We start from the raw sequence: 21,288 nt of genomic DNA, 5'->3' as shown, positions 1-21,288 counted from the left end.
GAGAGAGAGAGAGAGAGAGAGAGAGAGAGAGAGAGAGAGCACACTCACATCAGTCAGCAATTCCCGCCTGGCCTCGGCCTCGTCGCTGTCGGAGTCCGACTCCGTCTCCACGCCGTCGATGGGTTCCAGGTCGTCCTCGAGATCGCTGAGGGTGGCGATCATGCGATCCATGGACCCCAGGATGTCGTCCTCCGGAGGAGGGGCGCTGGGCACCGGCTTCGAGGGCCCGGCCTTGGAATCCAAACTGGTCAGCGCCAGGTAGCGCTTGTACTCTTCCTTGCTGATGGTGATGTCGCCGCTGTTACCGTTTCCCGAGTTGTTGTTGTCGTCGTCGATCTTGAGGAACTTGCCCTCCGCCGAGCGGGGGCGCGGGGAGCTCAGGTCGTCGCGCAGGTCGTCCCGCAGCGACCGGTGGTCGTCGGAGAAGGAGGTCGAGACGGCGCTCTCGTCTCCGGTCGGAGAGCCCCTCGACGATGGCCGTGGGCGCCCGAGGCAGCGGGGATATGGTAGGGGGCGTGGACAAAGTGGGCGCCGGCGAAATGGTGGGCGTTTCAGAGGGCGTGTCGGATGTGGTGGGTGTTATGGTTGGAGGCGTGGAACTGGCCGTGGGCGTGGCGCCCATGCTGAAGGGGGCGGTGGTCGCCGGCCCCGGCCAAGGTTCCCCATCGTTCGCAGTAACGCGAGGTCGGGAGCGACCACTTCGCCGCCCCAGGAGACTCGCACCATTTTGGGATAAGTCACTTAATGGCAGTGATGGTTAAGAGCTATGGACAGTCAGGGCGACGTCCGCGTCCCAACAGCTACGCGGCAATGCTTCTGAAGTCTCAGGTCTGATTACTCTTCACTCCTTCACAAACTCGCATTAGATTATTTCACTCATCAGAAATAAAATCCATACGACCTTTTGAAAACAAAGTTCAAGCACAACTCAAAAAGTTCTTTCCGAGTCTTCAGAGAGAATTGCGAAACGAATATTCACACAAAGTTCCCCTTAACCTCTAAAACTTTACTAGGTCCTACTAAACTTACACCTGTTAGCACTAGCTTTCGTGATTAGCACCATAACACGTTTCCCTTAAGTCTAAAAAAACACTATCTTCCTTGACCTACGGGTGGGTGGGTGGCTTGCGATTCACTCTCGAGTTCACACCAAGATGGTTTTACCAACCCTCCTTTTAAAAATACCAAGCAAATGGACCTTAAACCTCGCTATTTGAACAGCAGCAGCAACGAGACGCACTCTATAGGAACTTACAATGACGAAGAATTTACAATGAACACACACAGACGCACTCTCGTGTTGCAAGTGAAATGCCGACTTCACAACACTAAGCGGGGCACTGCGATAAGACACTGAATATGAGACGCGTGGAAATACGAGGAAAACAGAGGCAGAAGAAGGAGATTAGAAGATTAGCAAATGTAGAACCAGTTACAGCAAGAGGCACCTCAGCAATCTGGACGACAAAGGCACCAATCCGGGTCGCGTCATCTGACGATACGCATCGACGGATCTTCTCTGGTCATCAGACTCCGACCGAAGCGTTCGTCAAAGCATGGCGTTCGTCAGTCTCTTCCGCAGCATGACTCGTATTTGCGCTTTCACAAATCATGCGATGACGTCTCTCTGGCATTGCTAATTGCTTGGTCATAGTCGTAACTTCAGAGTTCACTCAGGTTAAACCTCAGGGTTTAAGTTCGTCGTACAAGTTCATTCACTTTGGAAAACTCATGCTGCAGTTACCGAAGTTACAAATAACACTGGAATGCTACGTAATTTGGTGCAAGCTTTGAACAGGAATGTATAAATACAACGATCCAAATAAATATTGATAAATGCCACTAGAAAGTCACTGAATTTCAAACACCAATTACACACAATCACCTTCTCAGTCCTTCAGTGCCAATTAACCTGTGCCAATCAGTATAACAATCAGTCCTTTGTAGCTTAACAAAGTTCATTTTTTTTATGTTTGGTCACTCGTTTCGATTCTTCTTATCTCTAACTTTTTTTTTTTGAAGTTAGAAAGAGAAGCCTTGCTTTTAAACTCACGGATATCTCTAAGATCAGGGTCTTAGCTCCAGAGTTGGTGGTCCTTATCTAAATTTACTTAATAAAGACAAATTTGGTGAGATTCAACCTTTTGTCATTCTTCTCGATGCGGGGTTTCAGGTTAATTTTCTGTAAACAGAAGACAAAATCAATTAGTGTTTAATATTTACACAGTCAAGTGGCAATGATATATTCACAAACAAGATTTAATATGAATCAGTATACACATACAAACACAAACTCACACAAACAAAAGCAATTTAATGCAATAGCACGCAAGCAAATAACATGACATCTTTATGCAGTTTCATACACTCACAAGCAAATTTCACCCGGTAATTCCAGTGAAATGAAAATACAATTTATATCTTTCTAATATTCTCTTTTTCTCCCTGCGTAGGCTTCTAATTGAATTGAATATAGAATTTAGGCCAAAGGCCAAGCACTAGGACCTATGAGGTCATTCAGCGCTGAAACGGAAACTGACAGTAAAAGTCTGAAAGGCGTAACAGGAGGAAAACCTCAAAGCAGTTGCACTCTGAATCAATTGTTAGGAGAGGGTGGAAAACAAGATGGGAAGAAAGAGAATATTACAGGAAGTACAGTAAAAGAAGCGAAAGGGGCTGCAGCTAGGGGCCGAAGGCACGCTGCAAAGAACCTTAAGTAATGCCTACAGTGCACCGCACGAGGTGCACTGACGGCACTAACCCCCCTAAGGGGGCGCAGGCTTTGAAAATCCGATTTCGTCCTAACAAAGGCGTTAAGAACACCAGGCATTAGGGAGAAAAGCCTAAAAGTGCCTTATGTGGCACACTGTAGGCAATTACTGAAGGTTCTTTGCAGTGTCCGTTTGACCCCAAGATGCACTGTTCTCTGTCCTTTCTTTCCTGTATTCCCACAAGTCTCTGCCTCGTTAGCTATCCAACCTCTCTAACTTCACCCTCCTTCAGTTCTCACTTTCCTTTGAGAACCAATCTACCGGTGATTTTAAATTACTTTAGGAATATTAATATTCTGGGAAGAAGGAAGACTCGAGGAAGAGAGATTATAGGAAGATAAATAAAAAAAAAAGAAAGCGATACGACAGGAAGGGAGGTTTTAATCATCCTTACAAAAACATCTTGATACATATTAATAGAATTCTCATTGAACAGGTAATCAGTTGTCAAAACAAAGAGTAAATGAAGAGAGAGAGAGAGAGAGAGAGAGAGAGAGAGAGAGAGAGAGAGAGAGAGAGAGAGAGAGAGAGAGAGAGAGAGAGAGAGCAGGGCCATAGAAGAAGAGGATGAATAAAGGGATGACGATTAATCATAAACTAACGACTTGGCAAGGGGAAGGATTTTCGTTTAATGAGGGATTAACTGTACATTAAAGGAAATAAAGGGATCAGTTATTAATTACGTAAGGAGAGAGAGAGAGAGAGAGAGAGAGAGAGAGAGAGAGAGAGAGAGAGAGAGAGAGAAAGAGAGAAGACGTCAGCTAACCATATACATTAGTGAAAGATGTCAGAGAACCAGAGAGAGAGAGAGAGAGAGATTGTCTTGAATACCTTAGTGAAAGAGAGAGAGAGAGAGAGAGAGAGAGAGAGAGAGAGAGAGAGAGAGAGAGAAGAGTTTAATCACTTTTATTTTTAAATATTATATAACTTGACGGCACGAAGGGGACAAAGCAGAAAATTGTCTCAAGAAATTATAAAAAAAAAAAAAACATATTCCCAATATTTTACGATAACATAAACAGGGGAGATGTTTTTAATGGCGCATATGTTGGAAGATATATCAAAGGGGAACAGAAAAAAAAATTATAAGGGACGAAAGAAAAAATGTTAACAATTAACTTTGCTGTAAATAATTATAACAGGACGTGAATATTAAACAGGGTCCTTTGCAACAACGTTTAAATTGCCAGTGTTTTAGACAGGGAAAATTTTTTAATAACCGGAAATAATAAGAAAAAAAAATATTTTTCAATATCAAATAATATATATATTTTTCCATCATATATATATATATATATATGAAATATATGTTTATCTCCAATGTAAGTATTTTAGAAGAAATATTTACATACGTACATAAGAGAGTGCAAAAATTAATTTTCCCTTTTAGTAAATAAAGGTAAAATCGTACGAATGAGAGAGAGAAACTAAAGTTTATTATTATTATTATTATTATTATTATTATTATTATTATTATTATTATTATTATTATTATTACTATTTCTCTTCCCCACCCAGTTTTATTTTTGTTTTACATGTGGGCATTCAAGAAAAGAGAAGAGAGAGAGAGAGAGAGAGAGAGAGAGAGAGAGAGAGAGAGAGAGAGAGAGAGAGAGAGAGAGAGAGAGAGGGAGGTAAAACACATATCAAATGCATGTAAACCATTACTTAAATATGATAAAAGTTGTGAGAAGAGAGAGAGAGAGAGAGAGAGAGAGAGAGAGAGAGATTGTGAGAGTGAGTGTGTGTGTGTCACAATGCATAAATCCATTACTTAAATATGTGTGTGTGTGAGAGAGAGAGAGAGAGAGAGAGAGAGAGAGAGAGAGAGAGAGAGAGAGAGAGAGAGGAGAGAGAAAACACATTATCAAAATGCAGGTAAACCATTACTTAAATACGATAAAAAGTCAAGAGAGAGAGAGAGAGAGAGAGAGAGACAGAGAGAGAGAGAGAGCAAAACAGTTTCGAGTGCCTACATGATCAGAGAGCCATTAAGCCCGCGTAGCCGAAGGCTGGGAGCGCCACACGAATAACAAAAGAACAAAGAAGTGCGCAAAAGCGCCTTTGCTTAGAGGCTTAATACACGGAATGGCTATTAGCGTAATGATCGCCATATCGGGGAAGAGAGAGAGAGAGAGAGAGAGAGAGAGAGAGAGAGAGAGAGAGAGAGAGAGGAGGGAAGTGTGTGGGGCGGGGGGGACCCATACGTGGCCTGATAGCGAATCTTTTTATATATATCACTACGTCAGGGAATAAAGTCGATATCCTAACTATATTTGGCTATGTGACTTTATGAAGGTTTTATTAAGCTTTATTTTTATCGGGGGACAAGGGGAGGGGAGGCAGAGGCTTTGGGTAACGGGGGGGATCTGAAATCTTGTAACATTATTTTGGGAACATTTCGATATTTTGGAAGGTTAGGTCATTCGATACGCTTGGAGGTACGTAGCCACTTATCTGTAACTAACTAATGTTACTTCAATACTCAAAGCTGGAGAATCACCTTATACTTTCGGGAATTAATATATATATTATATATACACACTATATGTATGTATATGTATATATATATATATATATATATATATATATTATATATATATATATATATTAGTAATAATATACATTATATATACTGACGTGTATATATATATATATATATATATATTCAATTGTCTGTGTGAATCTATGTGTAATTATTCTGTGTAATTCTGGTATAATCATTCAAATACGCAATTTTATGTGCATATACTTTTTAGCAGCAATTCAGCATGTCAAAGAAAAATTTAAAATATATTCTAACCTTTAAATTTATTTCCCCATACACCACAGCTACAGTAGTAAATCATCCTTCACCACGCACACACATACACACGTACACACGTACACACACACACACACAAACACACACACACAGTAACACACAAAGCCTGAATTACAACCCAAGGTATGAATACACAGCCCATATTGATCGCAATATATATATTCCACTTTTAAAAATTTCCTTTATTAATGAGAAACGCCAAAATTAAAAAAAGATACAACGACAAAAACCTTTTCAATCCGGGGACCGGTGAAAGGTGTCTTCAAAACAAGGGTATTATAATGTAGCCAATTTGGTGGCATCGCTTTGAACGTACGCCCCAAATTTATTTATTTAGTTATTTATTTATTTATTCGTATTCATTTATTTATTTATTCATTTTAGTTTTCTGAAAAGAAAACTACTGTGCCGGCTTTGTCTGTCCGTCCGCACTTCTTCTGTCCGCCCTCAGATCTTGAAAACTACCGAGGCTAGAGGGCTGCAAATTGGTATGTTGATCATCCACCCTCCGATCATCAAACATACCAAATTGCAGCCATCTAGCCCTGGTAGTTTTTATTTTATTTAAGGTTTAAGTTAGCCATGATCGTGCGTCTGGCAACGATATAAGCCACGACACCCTCAGGCCGTGGTTAAAGATTCATGGGCCGCGGCTCATGCAGCATTATACCGAGACCACCGAAATATATATCTATTTTCTCTGGCCTTGATTATACGAAGTACAGAAAACTCGATTGCGCCGAAGAAACTTCGGCACATTTTTACTTGTTTAATCGAGGGAATAGTGATAAAGGGATAATGTATTGAAATCTAATATTAAAGATTTATTAGTACTTTGCACAAGATAGAGATAATGAAAGAATGATGATGAAAAAAAAGGGATATCTGTTTCCTGTCAAGATGCGAAACTTGAAACCTGCTCTCTCTCTCTCTGTTAAAGTGCGAAAGTCATTAAGCTACTCTCTCTCTCTCTCTCTCTCTCTCACACACACACACACACACACAAAGAAAAATAGGAAATAGCCATCTATATGCGTTAAAAAATTATAAACCTTTCTCTCTCTCTCTCTCTCTCTCTCTCTCTCTCTCTCTCTCTCTCTCTCTCTCTCTACACACACATACACACACACAAATAAGAAAAATAGGAAATAGCTATCTTTATGTGTTTAAAAGTTATTAACCTCTCTCTCTCTCTCTCTCTCTCTCTCTCTCTCTCTCTCTCACACACACACACACACACACACACACACACACAAAATAAGAAAAATAGGAAATAGGTATCTCTGTGTGTTTAAAAGTTATAAACCTCTCTCTCTCTCTCTCTCCAAGCTAAAAAAATAACCCTCTCTCTCTCTCTCTCTCTCTCTCTAACAAACACACACACGCACAAATACATAACATAACCACGCCAACCGCCATCTCTCCTCTCTCTCTCTCTCTCTCTCTCTCTCTCATACAGTTTTAATTAGGTGAGACTCATCCGTGTCACCCAATCTCTCTCTCTCTCTCTCCTCTCTCTCCTCAACCCCCCTTCCAAGTATTTAGTTACAGAGACGCCGATCTGTCGTCACAGCACAATAATAATGAGTCGTATTTCTCGCTATGTAATGAGATTTGCAGGATTAAGCTTTAACCCTAACACATTTTCTCGGCATGAGGTGAAGCAATTAAGATGTAAATAATAATAATAATAATAATAATAATAATAATAATAATAATAATAATAATAATAAAATTGATGGGCATATAAAGAGGTTTTGTGTATTCAAAGTATGACTATTCCAATGTATTATTTTTACCCGCTGATGTTCCTGGCTTTACCGTGGCGCTTTTGGTTTGCTGGGTTCTCTCTCTCTCTCTCTCTCTCTCTCTCTCTCTCTCTCTCTCTCTCTCTCTCTCTCTCTCACACACACTATGCCAAAACTAAACTATAAAAAAATAGCTATCTCCCTGGCAGCTAAATTATAAGTATTCTCTCTCTCTCTCTCTCTCTCTCTCTCTCTCTCTCTCTCTCTCTCTCTCTCTCTCTCTCTCTCTCTCTCTTACCTTCATTACGGATGATTTTTTTTGCCTATGCAGCCAACATCGTGTGCTCTCGATCTGAAAATAAATAAGAACATAGCGTGTTGAAAAAATTAAACAGATTAAAAAAATTTATTTTTATTTCATAATTAATTTTATAGTAATCACCTGAACCCTTCGTTGGTCAACATATAGAAACTCGAGCGAAAGATATAGTGTTTTAACTAACTTTAAGTGAATGACGTAAATACAGGGGGTAGTAACGCAAATGCAAAACCAGGCAATACGTTTGCAAAAGATACAAAACAACGAGATGGCAAATTTGGGTCGTCATGAAAAAAAAACGATATATTTGCGTGAAAAGAAATTTTGCCAATTCAATGCAATTACAAAACATTTTGCGTGAAACAAAAACTTGAGTAGAAATAGCATTTTCAATTAACTCGTAGATGGCGTTCATATTTGCAAACAAACTATTGTAAACATTTGCTTTTCTTTAAAGGGAAATGATTTACTTTCGAATATGCGTAACCTTTAAAATAAAAAAGTGACGTCCGCTTACAAACTCTCACTGCTAAAACTGAACAAGAGTCAGAGATTGTGTCTCAGCCTTTTAATCAACAACTAATGTCATAGAGAGAGAGAGAGAGAGAGAGAGAGAGAGAGAGAGAGAGAGAGAGAGAGAGAGAGAAACCCAATTTAGAACTGGTTCAGGCATCCACGTATCGCGTCTCAGCGTCTTAAACAATACCAACAAAATCCAGTCCAGTCACACACACACACAGAGAGAGAGAGAGAGAGAGAGAGAGAGAGAGAGAGAGAGAGTATAGTACAGTAGGCCTATCGCTTATGAGCAAACTGTGAAAGTGCGCACGACAATATTTTATGCCAAATAATAATAATGACAGGTCTCTCCCCTTTCCTCTCTTCCCCCTTTATCTGTCCATCTATCTATCTGTCTATCGATTCCTGTCGCGTTTTACAGGCGGCTTAGGCCTACAGGCCTACGGCTCCTGGATGTATAAATGTGTACTGTATACATTTATTGTTTTCATCGCACATCCGTTAATGGAGGAAGGGAGGAATGGAACGGAACTCTTAATGAGATAAGCTCGTATAAGGGGTTCGATATTGGTCGCCCCATACAGCATTGCTCACCCCATACAGTATTGCTCGCCCATACAGTATTGCTCATGCCAATACAGTATTGCTCATGCCAATACAGTATTGCCTGCCCCATACAGTATTGCTCACCCCATACAGTATTGCTCACCCCATACAGTATTGCTCACTCCATACAGTATTGCTCATGCCAATACAACATTGCCCACCCCCTACAGTATTGCTCACCCCATACAGTACTGCTCACCCTATACAGTATTGCTCACTCCATACAGTATTCTCACCCCATACAGTATTGCTCGCCCCATACAAAACTGCTCACCCCATAAATCATTGCTCGCCCTATACAGTATTGCTCACCCCATACAGCACTGCTCACCCTATACAGTATTGCTCACCGCATGCAGAATTGCTTGCCCATACAGCATTGCTCATCCCATACATTATTGCTCACCCTGTGCGGTATTGCTCACCCCATACAGTATTACCCGCCCATACATTTTTGCTTGCCCTATACAGTATTGCTCACCCCATACAGTATTGCTCATCCCATACAGTATTGCTCGCCTCATACAGTGTTGCTCACTCCCATACAGCATTCCTCGCCCCATACAGCATTGCTCTACTCATAAGTACCGCTCACCGCATGCAGAACTGCTCGCCCTATACAAAGCATTGCTCACAACATACTGCTCGCCATAGACGTATGAATGGCCACTCCAACCCCACCCCACCCCCTTCAGCCGTTGCTTTTATTGATTGAGAGTCATCAAAGAGCCCCTCTGGCAACCGTGCCTGTACTCTTTATGATATTGATTTCCAGATGCTAATGATGTGACATTGTCCAGGCGTGTTCGGGAAGGAAGGACCTGCCAATTGGCTTACACCTGAGTCAGACACAAATGGGGTATGCGGATCTCTCTCTCTCTGACGTCGCTTTGCGCTGTTGCTTCAAACGCTGAGGTACTGTGAATGGATGCCTTGAAACCAGTTGTAAATGGATATCTTCTCTCTCTCTCTCTTCTCTCTGTCTGTTTTATTTACGATGTTGGACACTTAAATGGATGCTGCGACCAGTTGTAAATAGGAATTTCTCTCTCTCTCTCTCTCTCTCTCTCTCTCTCTCTCTCTCACACACACACACACACAATTTTTACTTTTGCTATGATGCTGAGACACTAAATAAATGCTGCAACCAGTTAAAATTGGACTCTCTTTCTTTCTTCTTTCTTCTTCTTTTCTCTCTCTCTCTCTTATACCTTTGGATAATATTGTGATTTTCGTTTAAGTTTCTCAGTCACAAAATCAGTTCACATCAAACCTAAGCTAGGAATTTTGTTTTAAAGCTTCCACTTATCACATCATGAGAGAGAGAGAGAGAGAGAGAGAGAGAGAGAGAGAGAGAGAGAGAGAGAGAGTTAGGCCACGTAAGAAAGATACAAAGCACACCATTTAGAGGTCAGAGAGACGAACTGCTGGGTCAGCGATACGTACACCCCAAATTGACTGGCCCTCCTGAGGAATAAGTCTCGAAGCATTTCTATTTTTCAAAGGGCACGTCCCTGGGAACTTCTGGCTGGACAGGAGAGATATATCAATTTCTTACACATTGCTAAGTGAGCGTCTATTTTCTGAACTGCTGTACGATTTTTTGGGCGGATTTTATAACTTAATACTGATTTTATGGAAAATATTCGTCAAGGTGGAATTGCCATTTGTGATCATGAAAAAACTGTAATATAAATTTATTTATGTGAATGTATGTATGTAACAGGTGCATGAAGTGTGTAAGGGAACAAATGCATACGCTTATAACATGTACGTGTATATATATATATATATATATATATATATATATATATATATATATATATATATATATATATATATATATATACATATATATATATATATATATATTGCATGTGTATATGTATATATACATATATACATACATGTATATAATATATATATATATATTGCATGTGTGTGTTTGTAAACAAACAAAGCAATACAAAAACAAAAACAGCTGCAAACTAAAAGAGATAAAATAAAACAAAAAAATCCCCAAAGTGCAGAACAACCGCGACAGGAACAACAAAAAAATTTACTTTGTGTACTGACCATCGATCGCTCTCGGCTGCCCATCCCCTGCCTCCCCTCCTCATGTCCATTACCCCTTTGCCATTTGCCCTTTGATATCCGTGAACTCTTGTACAAATAACAATAATCAACAACAGTCGCCGACCCCCTTTTTTCTAAAGGGCCGGACTTCCTCCTACAACAAATATTTGGATTTTCCAAAATAATTACTGTCATTATTTAGCTTGGGGGTACAGGCGTTTCTTCTCTCTCTCTCTCTCTCTCTCTCTTTTTCATGTCTTTATTTTTCCTATACAAAATAAATATATATACAAATAAATATAAAAATATATAAATATTAAAATGCACTTGATACAACGGTGGGTAAATGAACCTCTTCTCTCTCTCTCTCTCTCTCTCTCTCTCTCCTCTCTCCTCCTCCTATCTCCGACACTCTGCATCACTGGGGATCGATAGACAAATGAAGTAATCTAGGGCCAATTTCCGCCTACCTTAAGGGGACGGACCCACGCATTCCCATAAACCACTTCGGTAAGTTTACCCTTACATAATTTGCCCAGTACATCATCTTACCGAAAACTCGAAAATTTATCCCCGTAGGAAGGTAGTGCCGTCAGTGAAACTCATGTGGTGCACTGTAAGCATTACCAAAAGGGCGTTTGCTGCAACCCCACTTTTTAGTGTTTTTTACATTATATATTTTCCCAGTCTCTTCAGTCTTGTTGTTCAACCTCTGATGGAACCAGAACTTTCAGTTAAAGGATATCGCTAGGTCTCTCTCTCCCCTCTCTCTCTCTCTCTCTCTCTCTCTCTCTCTCTCTCTTCTTGGTTATCTCTCTTCCTGATGTTCTGTGTCGTGGTTCTCTTCTCTCTCTCTCTCTCCTGGCTAGCTTCTTGTGTCGTGTCTTCTGTCTTGGTTATTCTCTGTGTCTCTGTGATTTCTTTCTCTCTCTCTCTCTCTCTCTCTCTCTCTCTCCTCTCTGACTAATATTTCCTTAGTGCAATTATTGGTTTTCTCCCAGTTCCACCTTTAGATCCTTGTACTTCACCTCATTATTTTCTGGGTCTCTTTATCTCGCTGTCCAACCGCTCCAACGCCCTCTTTTCACTGTCAAATCAAATACAGAGGTTATGGGAATGTGTGTTTTAAATGTATACATCAATACATAATACACACTAAAATATCTCAAATTTGGCGCGCATGCTCAGGCAAGATTTATGGAGACAGTAATTGTAAAATTGCGGAGTACATCCAATATATATATATTTATGAACCTATCAATTTGTTACAGTCAATAACTTCAAGAAAGAAATAAGTATTCCTTACATAACAGAATCTATAGATGATGTTGCACATATGAGATTATGAAACCACATCCGAATACATACACAAACACATTTTTACATATATGCACATGTATTGATTATAACTTCATTAATACATGATTTGTTTACCACACATCAACAAGTGTGAAAAAATAAGAGAGAGAGTATACCGGGTCTTGAACGGTTTCGACTTTGTTGCCAAGGCATTAACGCTTATGGCTTGGAAATAAAGTCGAAACCGGTCAGGGCCTATAACCAAAGTCGAAATTTTGTCAGGACCTATAACCAGTCTAATTTTATCACCTATGGTGCATAGTATGTATGTGGTATGTGCTTATTATTATTATATATATATATATATATATATATATATATATATATATATATATATAAAATACTTTCCAGGTTCTACCTGAAACTGAAGGACAGAATCTTAAAAGTTTCTTTAGCTTTCAATAACACTGCTGAAACCCTGTAACCAAATCATGTAAAATTATCAGCTAAAGCTCGCATAGCCCGCTCTAACAATCTACCACGTGAGCACACACACAGACACAGACACACACACACACACAAACACACGCACACACGACACGCCAATGCGTACTGTGTTCGTAAGCATTATCGGTGATATCTTCTTAGCGTTGCGCACCTGCTGTCGGGAGATTACAAGGCGCTGTGATCTAGAAATATATCAGAGAATATATTCCTGAGGCAAACAGGGTTCTATAATAATCCACAAGGAACCCTCGACGGTATATCAGGTCCGGCACTCAGGAACAGATTTCGCACTGGATTCCAGCATTCCAGGCCTTATATTCCAGACGCATATTACAGACATTAGTTTCCAGAAACACGCCTAGTACTCTAATTCCAGAATGAGCCCAGGTCCTATTTTCTGGAAGCGTGCCACAAGCCACTACAGCCTATGTTCCAGCCACATATCGCAGATATCATAGGCTATTCCAGAATGTCAAGTGTGCCCTAATTCCAGAGTGATTCCAGATTCTATTTTCCAAAAGTCATTACATTTCAAAAGCATATCTCAGGCGTTATATCCCAGAGGCATATGATGTTCATATGCAAAGAGCATACCAGGTACAATGAATATTCCAGAATGTCGAACGCTCTAATTCCAGGTGATTCCAGGCTCTATTTTCCGGAAGCATGCCACAGGTCACTACATTCCAAAAGCATACCACAAGCGTTATATCCCAGAAGCATATGATGTTTATATTCAAAGAGCATACCAAGTATACTGAACATTCCACAATGTCAGGTGCTCTAATTCCAGAATGATTCCAGGGCTATTTTCCAGAGGCAAACAACAAGTCACTACATTCCAAAAACATACCAAAGACACTGTATCCCAGAAGCATATGATGCTCATATGCAAAGAGGCATACCAGGTATAATGAATATTCCAGAATGTGGCGCTCTGTATTCCAGAATGATTCCAGGCTCCATATTTTTCCAAAGCATACCAAAGACCTTATACCCCAGACGGAAATGATACCCACATTCAAGAGGCACACCAGGTATAACGAATATTCCAGAACATGATGCTCTGTATTCCAGACGCGTTCCAGACGCTATTCTGGAAATCCAATCAAGCCTTCCGTGTCCGAAGGCGATTTGGGGGAACCCATATGATGAACAGCAACACTAAGCCACAAAGCTGCGGACACTATATCATATCTTTCAAAGGAGGAAGGGGGAGGGAAGAACAAGGCACTGAAAAGCTAATAACCATTGCACCAAAACGCTTGGCAGACAACGTGGGGGAATTATCTTCGATAATATTCAGTAATTTGCGTTAAAGGTTGGGGGTGGAAGGGGTAGGGGAGGGAATGAAGAAATTATGGAAGGAGGTCATCAATAACAATTTTCCTCCCCCAGACTGTATCAGTCTTGGGGAAATATTGGTTAGTGGCTAGAATACCTTTTTGAAGGAGGTCCTATTCTAAACATTTTGCAATGGAAATTTAGAACAATTTTCCATAAAACAATTATAGTCTAGTTGTAATTATTAATAATTTTCCATCTGAATATTTTGCAATGGAAATTTAGAATAATCGTTAGTAAAATAATTATTGTCTACTTGTAATTATTAATAATTTTCCAACTGAGAATTTTGCAATGGAAATTTTAAAATTTTTCCATGAAACAATTATATTTTCACAGCAATTATTAATAATTTCGCATCTGAAAATTATATAATTTAAAGAAAATTATTCTCCTCTCCGAAATCTTACCCTTGTAAGAAATTAACAACTTCCTGCCAAATATTTTGCAGCTTGAGAATTTCCAAACATTTGCAGCCTCAGGACAAACAAACAACAAACAATGTACCGCCAACAAATTTACCTAAGAAGTGGAACAATTACAGAGAGAGAGAGAGAGAGAGAGAGAGAGAGAGAGAGAGAGAGAGAGAGAGAGAGAGAGAGAGAGAGAGAGGTGAAAACAATTACCGAGAGAATTACTAAACCTCTAGTGAGAGAGAGAGAGAGAGAGAGAGAGAGAGAGAGAGGTGAAACAATTACTGAGAGTTACTAAACCTCTAGTGAGAGAGAGAGAGAGAGAGAGAGAGAGAGAGAGAGAGAGAGAGAGAGAGATGTAAGATAAAATACTGAAAGAGGTATAAACTTCTAGAGAGAGAGAGAGAGAGAGAGTAGAGAGAGAGAGAGAGAGAGGTGAGAGAGAGAGAGAGAGAGAGAGAGAGAGAGAGAGAGAGAGAGAGAGAGAGAGAGAGAGAGAATCTAAGGAGAGGTGAAAACAATTACCAAAAGAGGTATAAAACCTCTAGAGAGAGAGAGAGAGAGAGAGAGAGAGAGAGAGAGAGAGAGAGAGGAGAGAGAGAGAGAGAGAGACGTGCAAAACAATTACCATCAAAGAGCAACTAAGAGAGAGAGAGAGAGAGAGAGAGAGAGAGAGAGAGAGAGAGAGAGGGACGAGAAACAATTACCCAAAGAGAGAGAGAGAGAGAGAGAGAGAGAAGAAACAGCAATTGTTGCCTTTGGTGACAGGCAGCCAGCATAAGGCCAACATGGAGGCAAGACGGAGGGGCTTTAACAACAAACACGAATATCATAAACAGAGACCCAAGTCATCCATCACCTGCTTAAACCCTTAATAACAGAGAAAGGGCGATTGTGACCTGTTATCAAACAGGGGAGGAGGGAACGGGAATGGGAACTTTCGCGTGCCTGGATCCCATGAAGACAGGTGAAGGGAAGGAGGGAGGGAGGAAGGAGGGAGGAAAGGAGGGGAGGGGGAGGTCCACGCACACGCAAGTTTTAAGGGCTTTTTTTATTTTTTTATTTTAGCTTTTTTCCTTTACATTTTTTGTTCAGGTCACTTGCTTGCGATGGATGAGGTTTGGTCGTTTGCTAAATTGTTTTCTTTTTCCTCTTCTCTCTCTTTTCTTTTCTTTCTCTTCAATTTCATTTTCTTTTCTTCTTTGTCAATTTCTATCTCTCTTGTCTTTTCTCTCTTTATTTTTCCTCTTTCTTTCTCTTTTTATTTTTCTGTCTTTTTTCAATTTCTTTCTTTCTCTGTCTTTTTCCAATCATTTTTTTCTTCTGTCTTTTTCTTCCTATCTCTCTCTCTTTTTATTTTCTTTTCTTCTCTTCAATTTTTTCTTCTTTATCTTTTCCTTTCTCTCTCTCTCTCTCTCTCTCTCTCTCTCTCTCTCCTCCTTCTCCTTCACATTTTTAAACTAACTGTTTCCCCAGTTAAACCTTTTAGTTTAAATAAAACGGTTTTCTTCCTGAAAATCTCTGCTTAAAATGCTTGCTGTATACGAAAAACGAGAACAAATATATACTTAGTAGTTTCTATATGAAACTCGTGAATAAAATATTTTCCATCCATCCGACAAAAAAAAAAAAAATATAAAGAAATTCGTTGCCACAAAATCAAGGAAAATATATAATTAATTTCGTTTGTAAAAGTTCGTGAATAAAATATTTTTCATCTGAATGCCTGGAAAGAAATTCGTTTTCATAAAACATTACCTGAAGTATTTTCAGTAGCAAAAAGCCATGACAAAAAAAAAAAAATAAATTCGTTTGAAGAGAACAATTCCTTCACATGAAAAAATATGTATTTCGTTCACAAATTCACGCAAACAATTTTTGCATCAAATGCACCACGGGTTGGAGGAGGCTTCGGTCGGCTTCAGTCGCTGAAACTGACCTATTGATTAAAAGCGACTGCACATTCCTCGCGATATTTCAGGTCACGCAACGACAAAGCTTCTTCCCCTTTCTTTCGTTCTTTTTAAAAGGTTCAATCTTTCTAAAGTGAACAATTTTTTTTCACTTTTTCTGTTCTTGCATCTCTTTCCTAACTGATCTCTTCTTTCTGTATTTCCCATTACCTTCTGTAACTTCGTTCTTAAGAACACCATAATTCTTTGGAAGCCTGAATTTCAAGTCAATGTCTGTGGGATTGTTCCATATGAATAGGGTTTATCTTCACACACACAATAATAGCAGGCTTTATCTACGCTCACATGTAATACAAAATACAAAATCAAGCAGAGAGAGAGAGAGAGAGAGAGAGAGAGAGAGAATTATAACCTTCAGACATGTCATACATTTCCAGATCACAACCTCTGCTCCCCTCCTACACCTCACGGATGAATGAAACGGGGTTGTGGGGGTTGTGGGTTGTAGGAGGAGGAGGAGGAGGAGGAGGGGGGGGGAGTCCTTAGAAGCCGTAACAGGATACCTGACAGCACAGGCTACGGCCATGCGAGACAGGTATCCAATCCTGTATATGATATCCTTGCACCCCGAGGGTATGGGGTAAGTCAGTTCATATTAGGGGAAGGTATGGGAAGGCTGCCTGCGATCCTGCAGAGAGAGAGAGAGAGAGAGAGAGAGAGAGAGAGAGAGAGAGAGAGAGAGAGAGAGATATTCCCTTTACTGAGGGACGATCCCACAAAATATCCTTTCACTACAAGATGATAATGAATAGATTCCGTGAATGTTGAACGATCCTGGAACAGAGAGTTTTCTCTAATTTTCTTACGATCCTAGAAAAATGGATTATCTTCACTGAGGGACGATCCTCATGAAGGAATCGCTTTATTGCAGGACGATACTACATGGATTCCTTAGCTTTTACGACGATCCTAGGAAAAGTTTTCTCTCATTGCGTTATGATCCTGGAAACTGATTATCTTTACTAAGGAACGATCCTATAAAGAAACCCCCTTCACTTTCTGACGACCCTTGAGAATGAGTTCACGATCCCAAAGAAGAAGATTCCTTAAGGGAAATACACTTCAAAAAGCGATAGTTCCCTAAGTGATGTACGATCCGAATGAAAGAGCGACGATCCTAAAATGACCAAAAATAGACTTCCTATCTGAGTGACGATCCTAACGAGAGGAAGTAAATCCCTTCACCTAATAAAAATCCTAGGAAAAAAAAAAAGATGAATTCCTGGATAGAGCGACGATCCCAGAGCGGGATTCCATCACTCGCCAGACGATCCTCAAGAGAAACTGCCCCAACCGACATTGTTTTCTTCACAGGCATTACCTACATGCAGGCAAACTGCAGAATCTTGGAGCTGACCTTCGAATTTGCGATGCCAGTTTCGTATAATTACACGGAAGTCCCGCCCATAACTGGATTCATTTCGAAAAAATTAAACTGAAACGTGATTAGTTAATATACTGACAGCTGACAGGTTTTCCCTGTGAAAATTCATTCGATACTTTCCCAGTCTAGAAGATCATAGCACTTATAACAAGCTCACATTCACACCTTTCTTTCCCTCGGCCTCAAAACAAAACCACAGAATCAAGTATATGGTTTGAAAGAAACTTTTTCTATTAGTAACCTATATATATATATATATATATATATATATATATATATATATATATATATATATATATATATATATATACATATATATATATATATTATATACATATATATATATATATATATACATATATATATATATATATATATAGCATACAAACAAAAGTATACACGCCCACGTTACTAATGTTTGCTCTGTTTGAATTGAAACATACTGATATGTATAATTACATTTCCAAGCAAATACGCGAAAACATTAATTACATTTTCAAGCAAATACGCGAAAACATAAAAAACACAATTTGGTACGTTTGATGAATGGAGGGTGGATGATCAACATACCAATTTGCAGCCCTCGAGCCTCAGTGGTTTTTAAGACCTGAGGGCGGACAGAAAAGGACGGACAGACAGTTGCTACAACAGTTTTCTTTCCCAGAAAACTAAAAAGACAATAAGTATCAACTGTTTCCCACAGGCTTCGAAAACCAAGACGCCAAAAAGGAAACCGAAAGAACGCAGGCAATATCTAGTATCCAAGGGGGGGAAGATTCGATATGGGGGCCCCTGAAAAAAAAAAAAAAAAAATAAAAATAAATCTGCGGACCCGAAGCTTTGTAATTACGAGGCCGAGGAGGCACCGAACACTGACAGCGAATAGAAAAAAAGGGGGGTGGGGTGGGGGAGGGGGAGAAGACGTAATATAACAGAAATTCCCGAGGGATCACGTGATGTCTTCCCCGCTAAGGGGAAAAAGGAAAAATAAGATATATAGGCAGTATAAGATATTGTCAGTGGGAATCTCCAGTCTCGGATTACCCTGTCACATGGTTAGATTCTTGTCCACTACAGCCAAGATCTGGTGTTTTTTTCCCAAGCTTCTTGTTTTATCTTTAATGATTATTTTCCATTTGCTGGTCAAGACATTTTCAGTGGACATCTACAATCTCGGATTACTCTGTCATGGTGTCAGATCCTTGTCCACTGCAGCTTCTAGATCTGGTATTATCTTCTACTATTATTATTTTCCATTTGTTAGTTTGTCTCTCCTGTCGAATTACTTCCCAAGATCTCGAGAGAAAAGGCTGGGTCGGTGTTCTGTTTACCAAGAAACATCTTGAATCATTTTAACAGCACATAAGAAAAAGTTAAGTATACCTTAGCTTAACCCAGACCATTGAGCAGATTAACAGCTCTCCTAGGGCTGGCCCGAAGGAATATTTTTATTTTACGTGGCTAAGAACCAGTTGGTTACCTAGCAGCGGGACCTACAACTTATTGTGGAATCCGAGAGATGAATTTCTATCACCAGAAATAAATTCCTCTAATCCTTCATTGGCCGGTCGGAGAATCGAACGCGGGACCAGCAGAGTGCTAGCTGAGACCGATACCCATTCGTCCTATGAGGAACTTTTTAACAGCACATAACGTCCATACTTCTCATATAATCTCATCTGAGTCAATGGAATATCAAGTAAAAGGAATTAAGTGAGTTAATTATATTTGCTGCATAAAATCTGCTGTTTTTTGCTCGCTGTTTTTGCTAGCTGTTTTTGCTGTTTTTGCTCGCAGCACTAGGCAGGCTGTTGCTGATGCAGCAAACGGTGTGTCGTTTTTTAGCATAACGTTTAATACTACTCAATTTGCTAGGAGTCTTATCTTGGCTACAAGTAAAACGTGGTATAGTTTGCCTTTTACAGGTGTAAAATCTTCTGATCTCAAAATATTTAAGCTAGGGGGAAATTCCTTCCTTCTCTCTGCTGCTGACGTCTCCTGAACTTCAGGTGTATCGGTTTTATTTTCTATTCTTTCATGTTTATTTATTCAAGTAATCTCTCTTTCCTATAACTCTCTCTCTCTCTCTCTCCAGGCTGGTTCTCTCTCTCTCTCTCTCTTGGTTTTAAAGTCTGTTGACTCTGTCCATAAGGGTTTTCAGCTCAAGATTTACAGAAAGACAGAAAGATAATGCATACAAGGGAACATACAAGTATATGTGTGTTTATAAGGATGTATACATATGTCTACATCTACATTAAGGTCCAGCTGCGGAATATTCACAGGCAATCCGCGACGCTCCTCAATCCTCGGAGCTCCGGACATGAAACCACGCGTCCGAATGCCGTCGACTATTTCCCCCGAAAATGAAAAACAAACAAACCCCGTCCATTTTAACAAGTTAACTCCATTTCCAGCGGGCATACACTACCCAGATACACAGGACTCGACTCTTTGAAGTGCGGAAGGAATCAAATTTGAGGGAATTTAATCGAATCTGGTGTTATGGGCCCGTCTGAATGCGGGGGCGAATTTTCGGAGGCTCGGCAGCCGCGTATTTCTACTTCCGGTTTCCGCCGAAACATGTCATTTGTGCTATACATTTTCGTGGTATCCCCGTGTATAGGCCGTTAATATATCAAGGAACAAAATAAAAATGGAAGGCAGCATTAGAATAAATGGTCTTATCTTTGCTTTAAGATGTATGCTTATTGTATAATACTGCCCAGTTTCCTTTAAAGTGGTTTTCCTCTCCTTTCTTCTTCTTCTTCTCTCTCTCTTCTTCTCATCAAGCATGATACTGACCAAGCTTTCCTCTCTTACTAAGTATATTACTGACAATTTTGCGCTAAGAGAGAGAGAGAGAGAGAGAGAGAGAGAGAGAGAGAGAGAGAGAGAGAGAGAGAGAGAGAGAGAGAGAGAGAGAGAGAGAGTATTATGTTACTGCAGACGAAGTTATACATCACGGAAATCTAGGATTTCAAGTACAAGTCTCCTATATGGAGAGAACGTTCTGATAAAGAAAACTGAAAACATTTACTTCCCAGCAACTGACAAAATCCCCAAGTTTCAGTCCACAATCAATCTTCCACTTAATCAGATTAACTATCACATCCCTAACTGCCATCAATCCTTTACGCCATCAATTCGCTCGCTGTCCTTTTCCCCTTTTTGAAATTGAACTTTCAACTCAATGCCGTTCATCAAACTGACGATTAAACCGATCTGGTTTTAAAGTGTCAATCATATCACCACTGTCTTCATCATCAATTTCAACCAGGTGAGACCCGTTTTTTAATCCCATTTTTTATTTGCAAATGTCCGTCATAGTTTCATCACTTTTTCCAGAACAAAATCACATGTTCATCACTTTCTCCCCAAAACAAATCCCACCATCACTTTCTCCCTTTAAAAAATTCACATTCAATACTGTCTCCCTTTAAAAAATCCCACCTTCATCATTTTCTCCCTTTTAAAAAATTCACTTTCTCACTTTCTCCCTTTA

At 39.8% G+C, this 21,288-nt stretch overlaps 1 protein-coding gene across 1 annotated transcript in view; it reads right to left on the bottom strand.

Annotated features, from left to right (window-relative positions):
- stet (stem cell tumor) overlaps positions 1-21,288 on the bottom strand; it is an 804,488-nt gene that overhangs the window by 615,282 nt on the left and 167,918 nt on the right. The window contains exons 3-4 of the mRNA XM_067132787.1: positions 7,642-7,695; positions 49-2,182 (exon numbers count right to left, since the gene is read on the bottom strand). Coding sequence (XP_066988888.1) covers positions 49-171 — 123 coding nt within the window. The 5' untranslated portion in view covers positions 172-2,182; positions 7,642-7,695. The remainder of the gene's footprint in view (positions 1-48; positions 2,183-7,641; positions 7,696-21,288) is intronic.

The sequence above is a fragment of the Macrobrachium rosenbergii genome, chromosome 1 (genome assembly GCF_040412425.1).
Source record: "Macrobrachium rosenbergii isolate ZJJX-2024 chromosome 1, ASM4041242v1, whole genome shotgun sequence".
In the NCBI taxonomy this organism is placed as follows: Eukaryota; Metazoa; Arthropoda; class Malacostraca; order Decapoda; family Palaemonidae; genus Macrobrachium; species Macrobrachium rosenbergii.
This window is presented reverse-complemented; position numbering and strand designations above follow the sequence as displayed.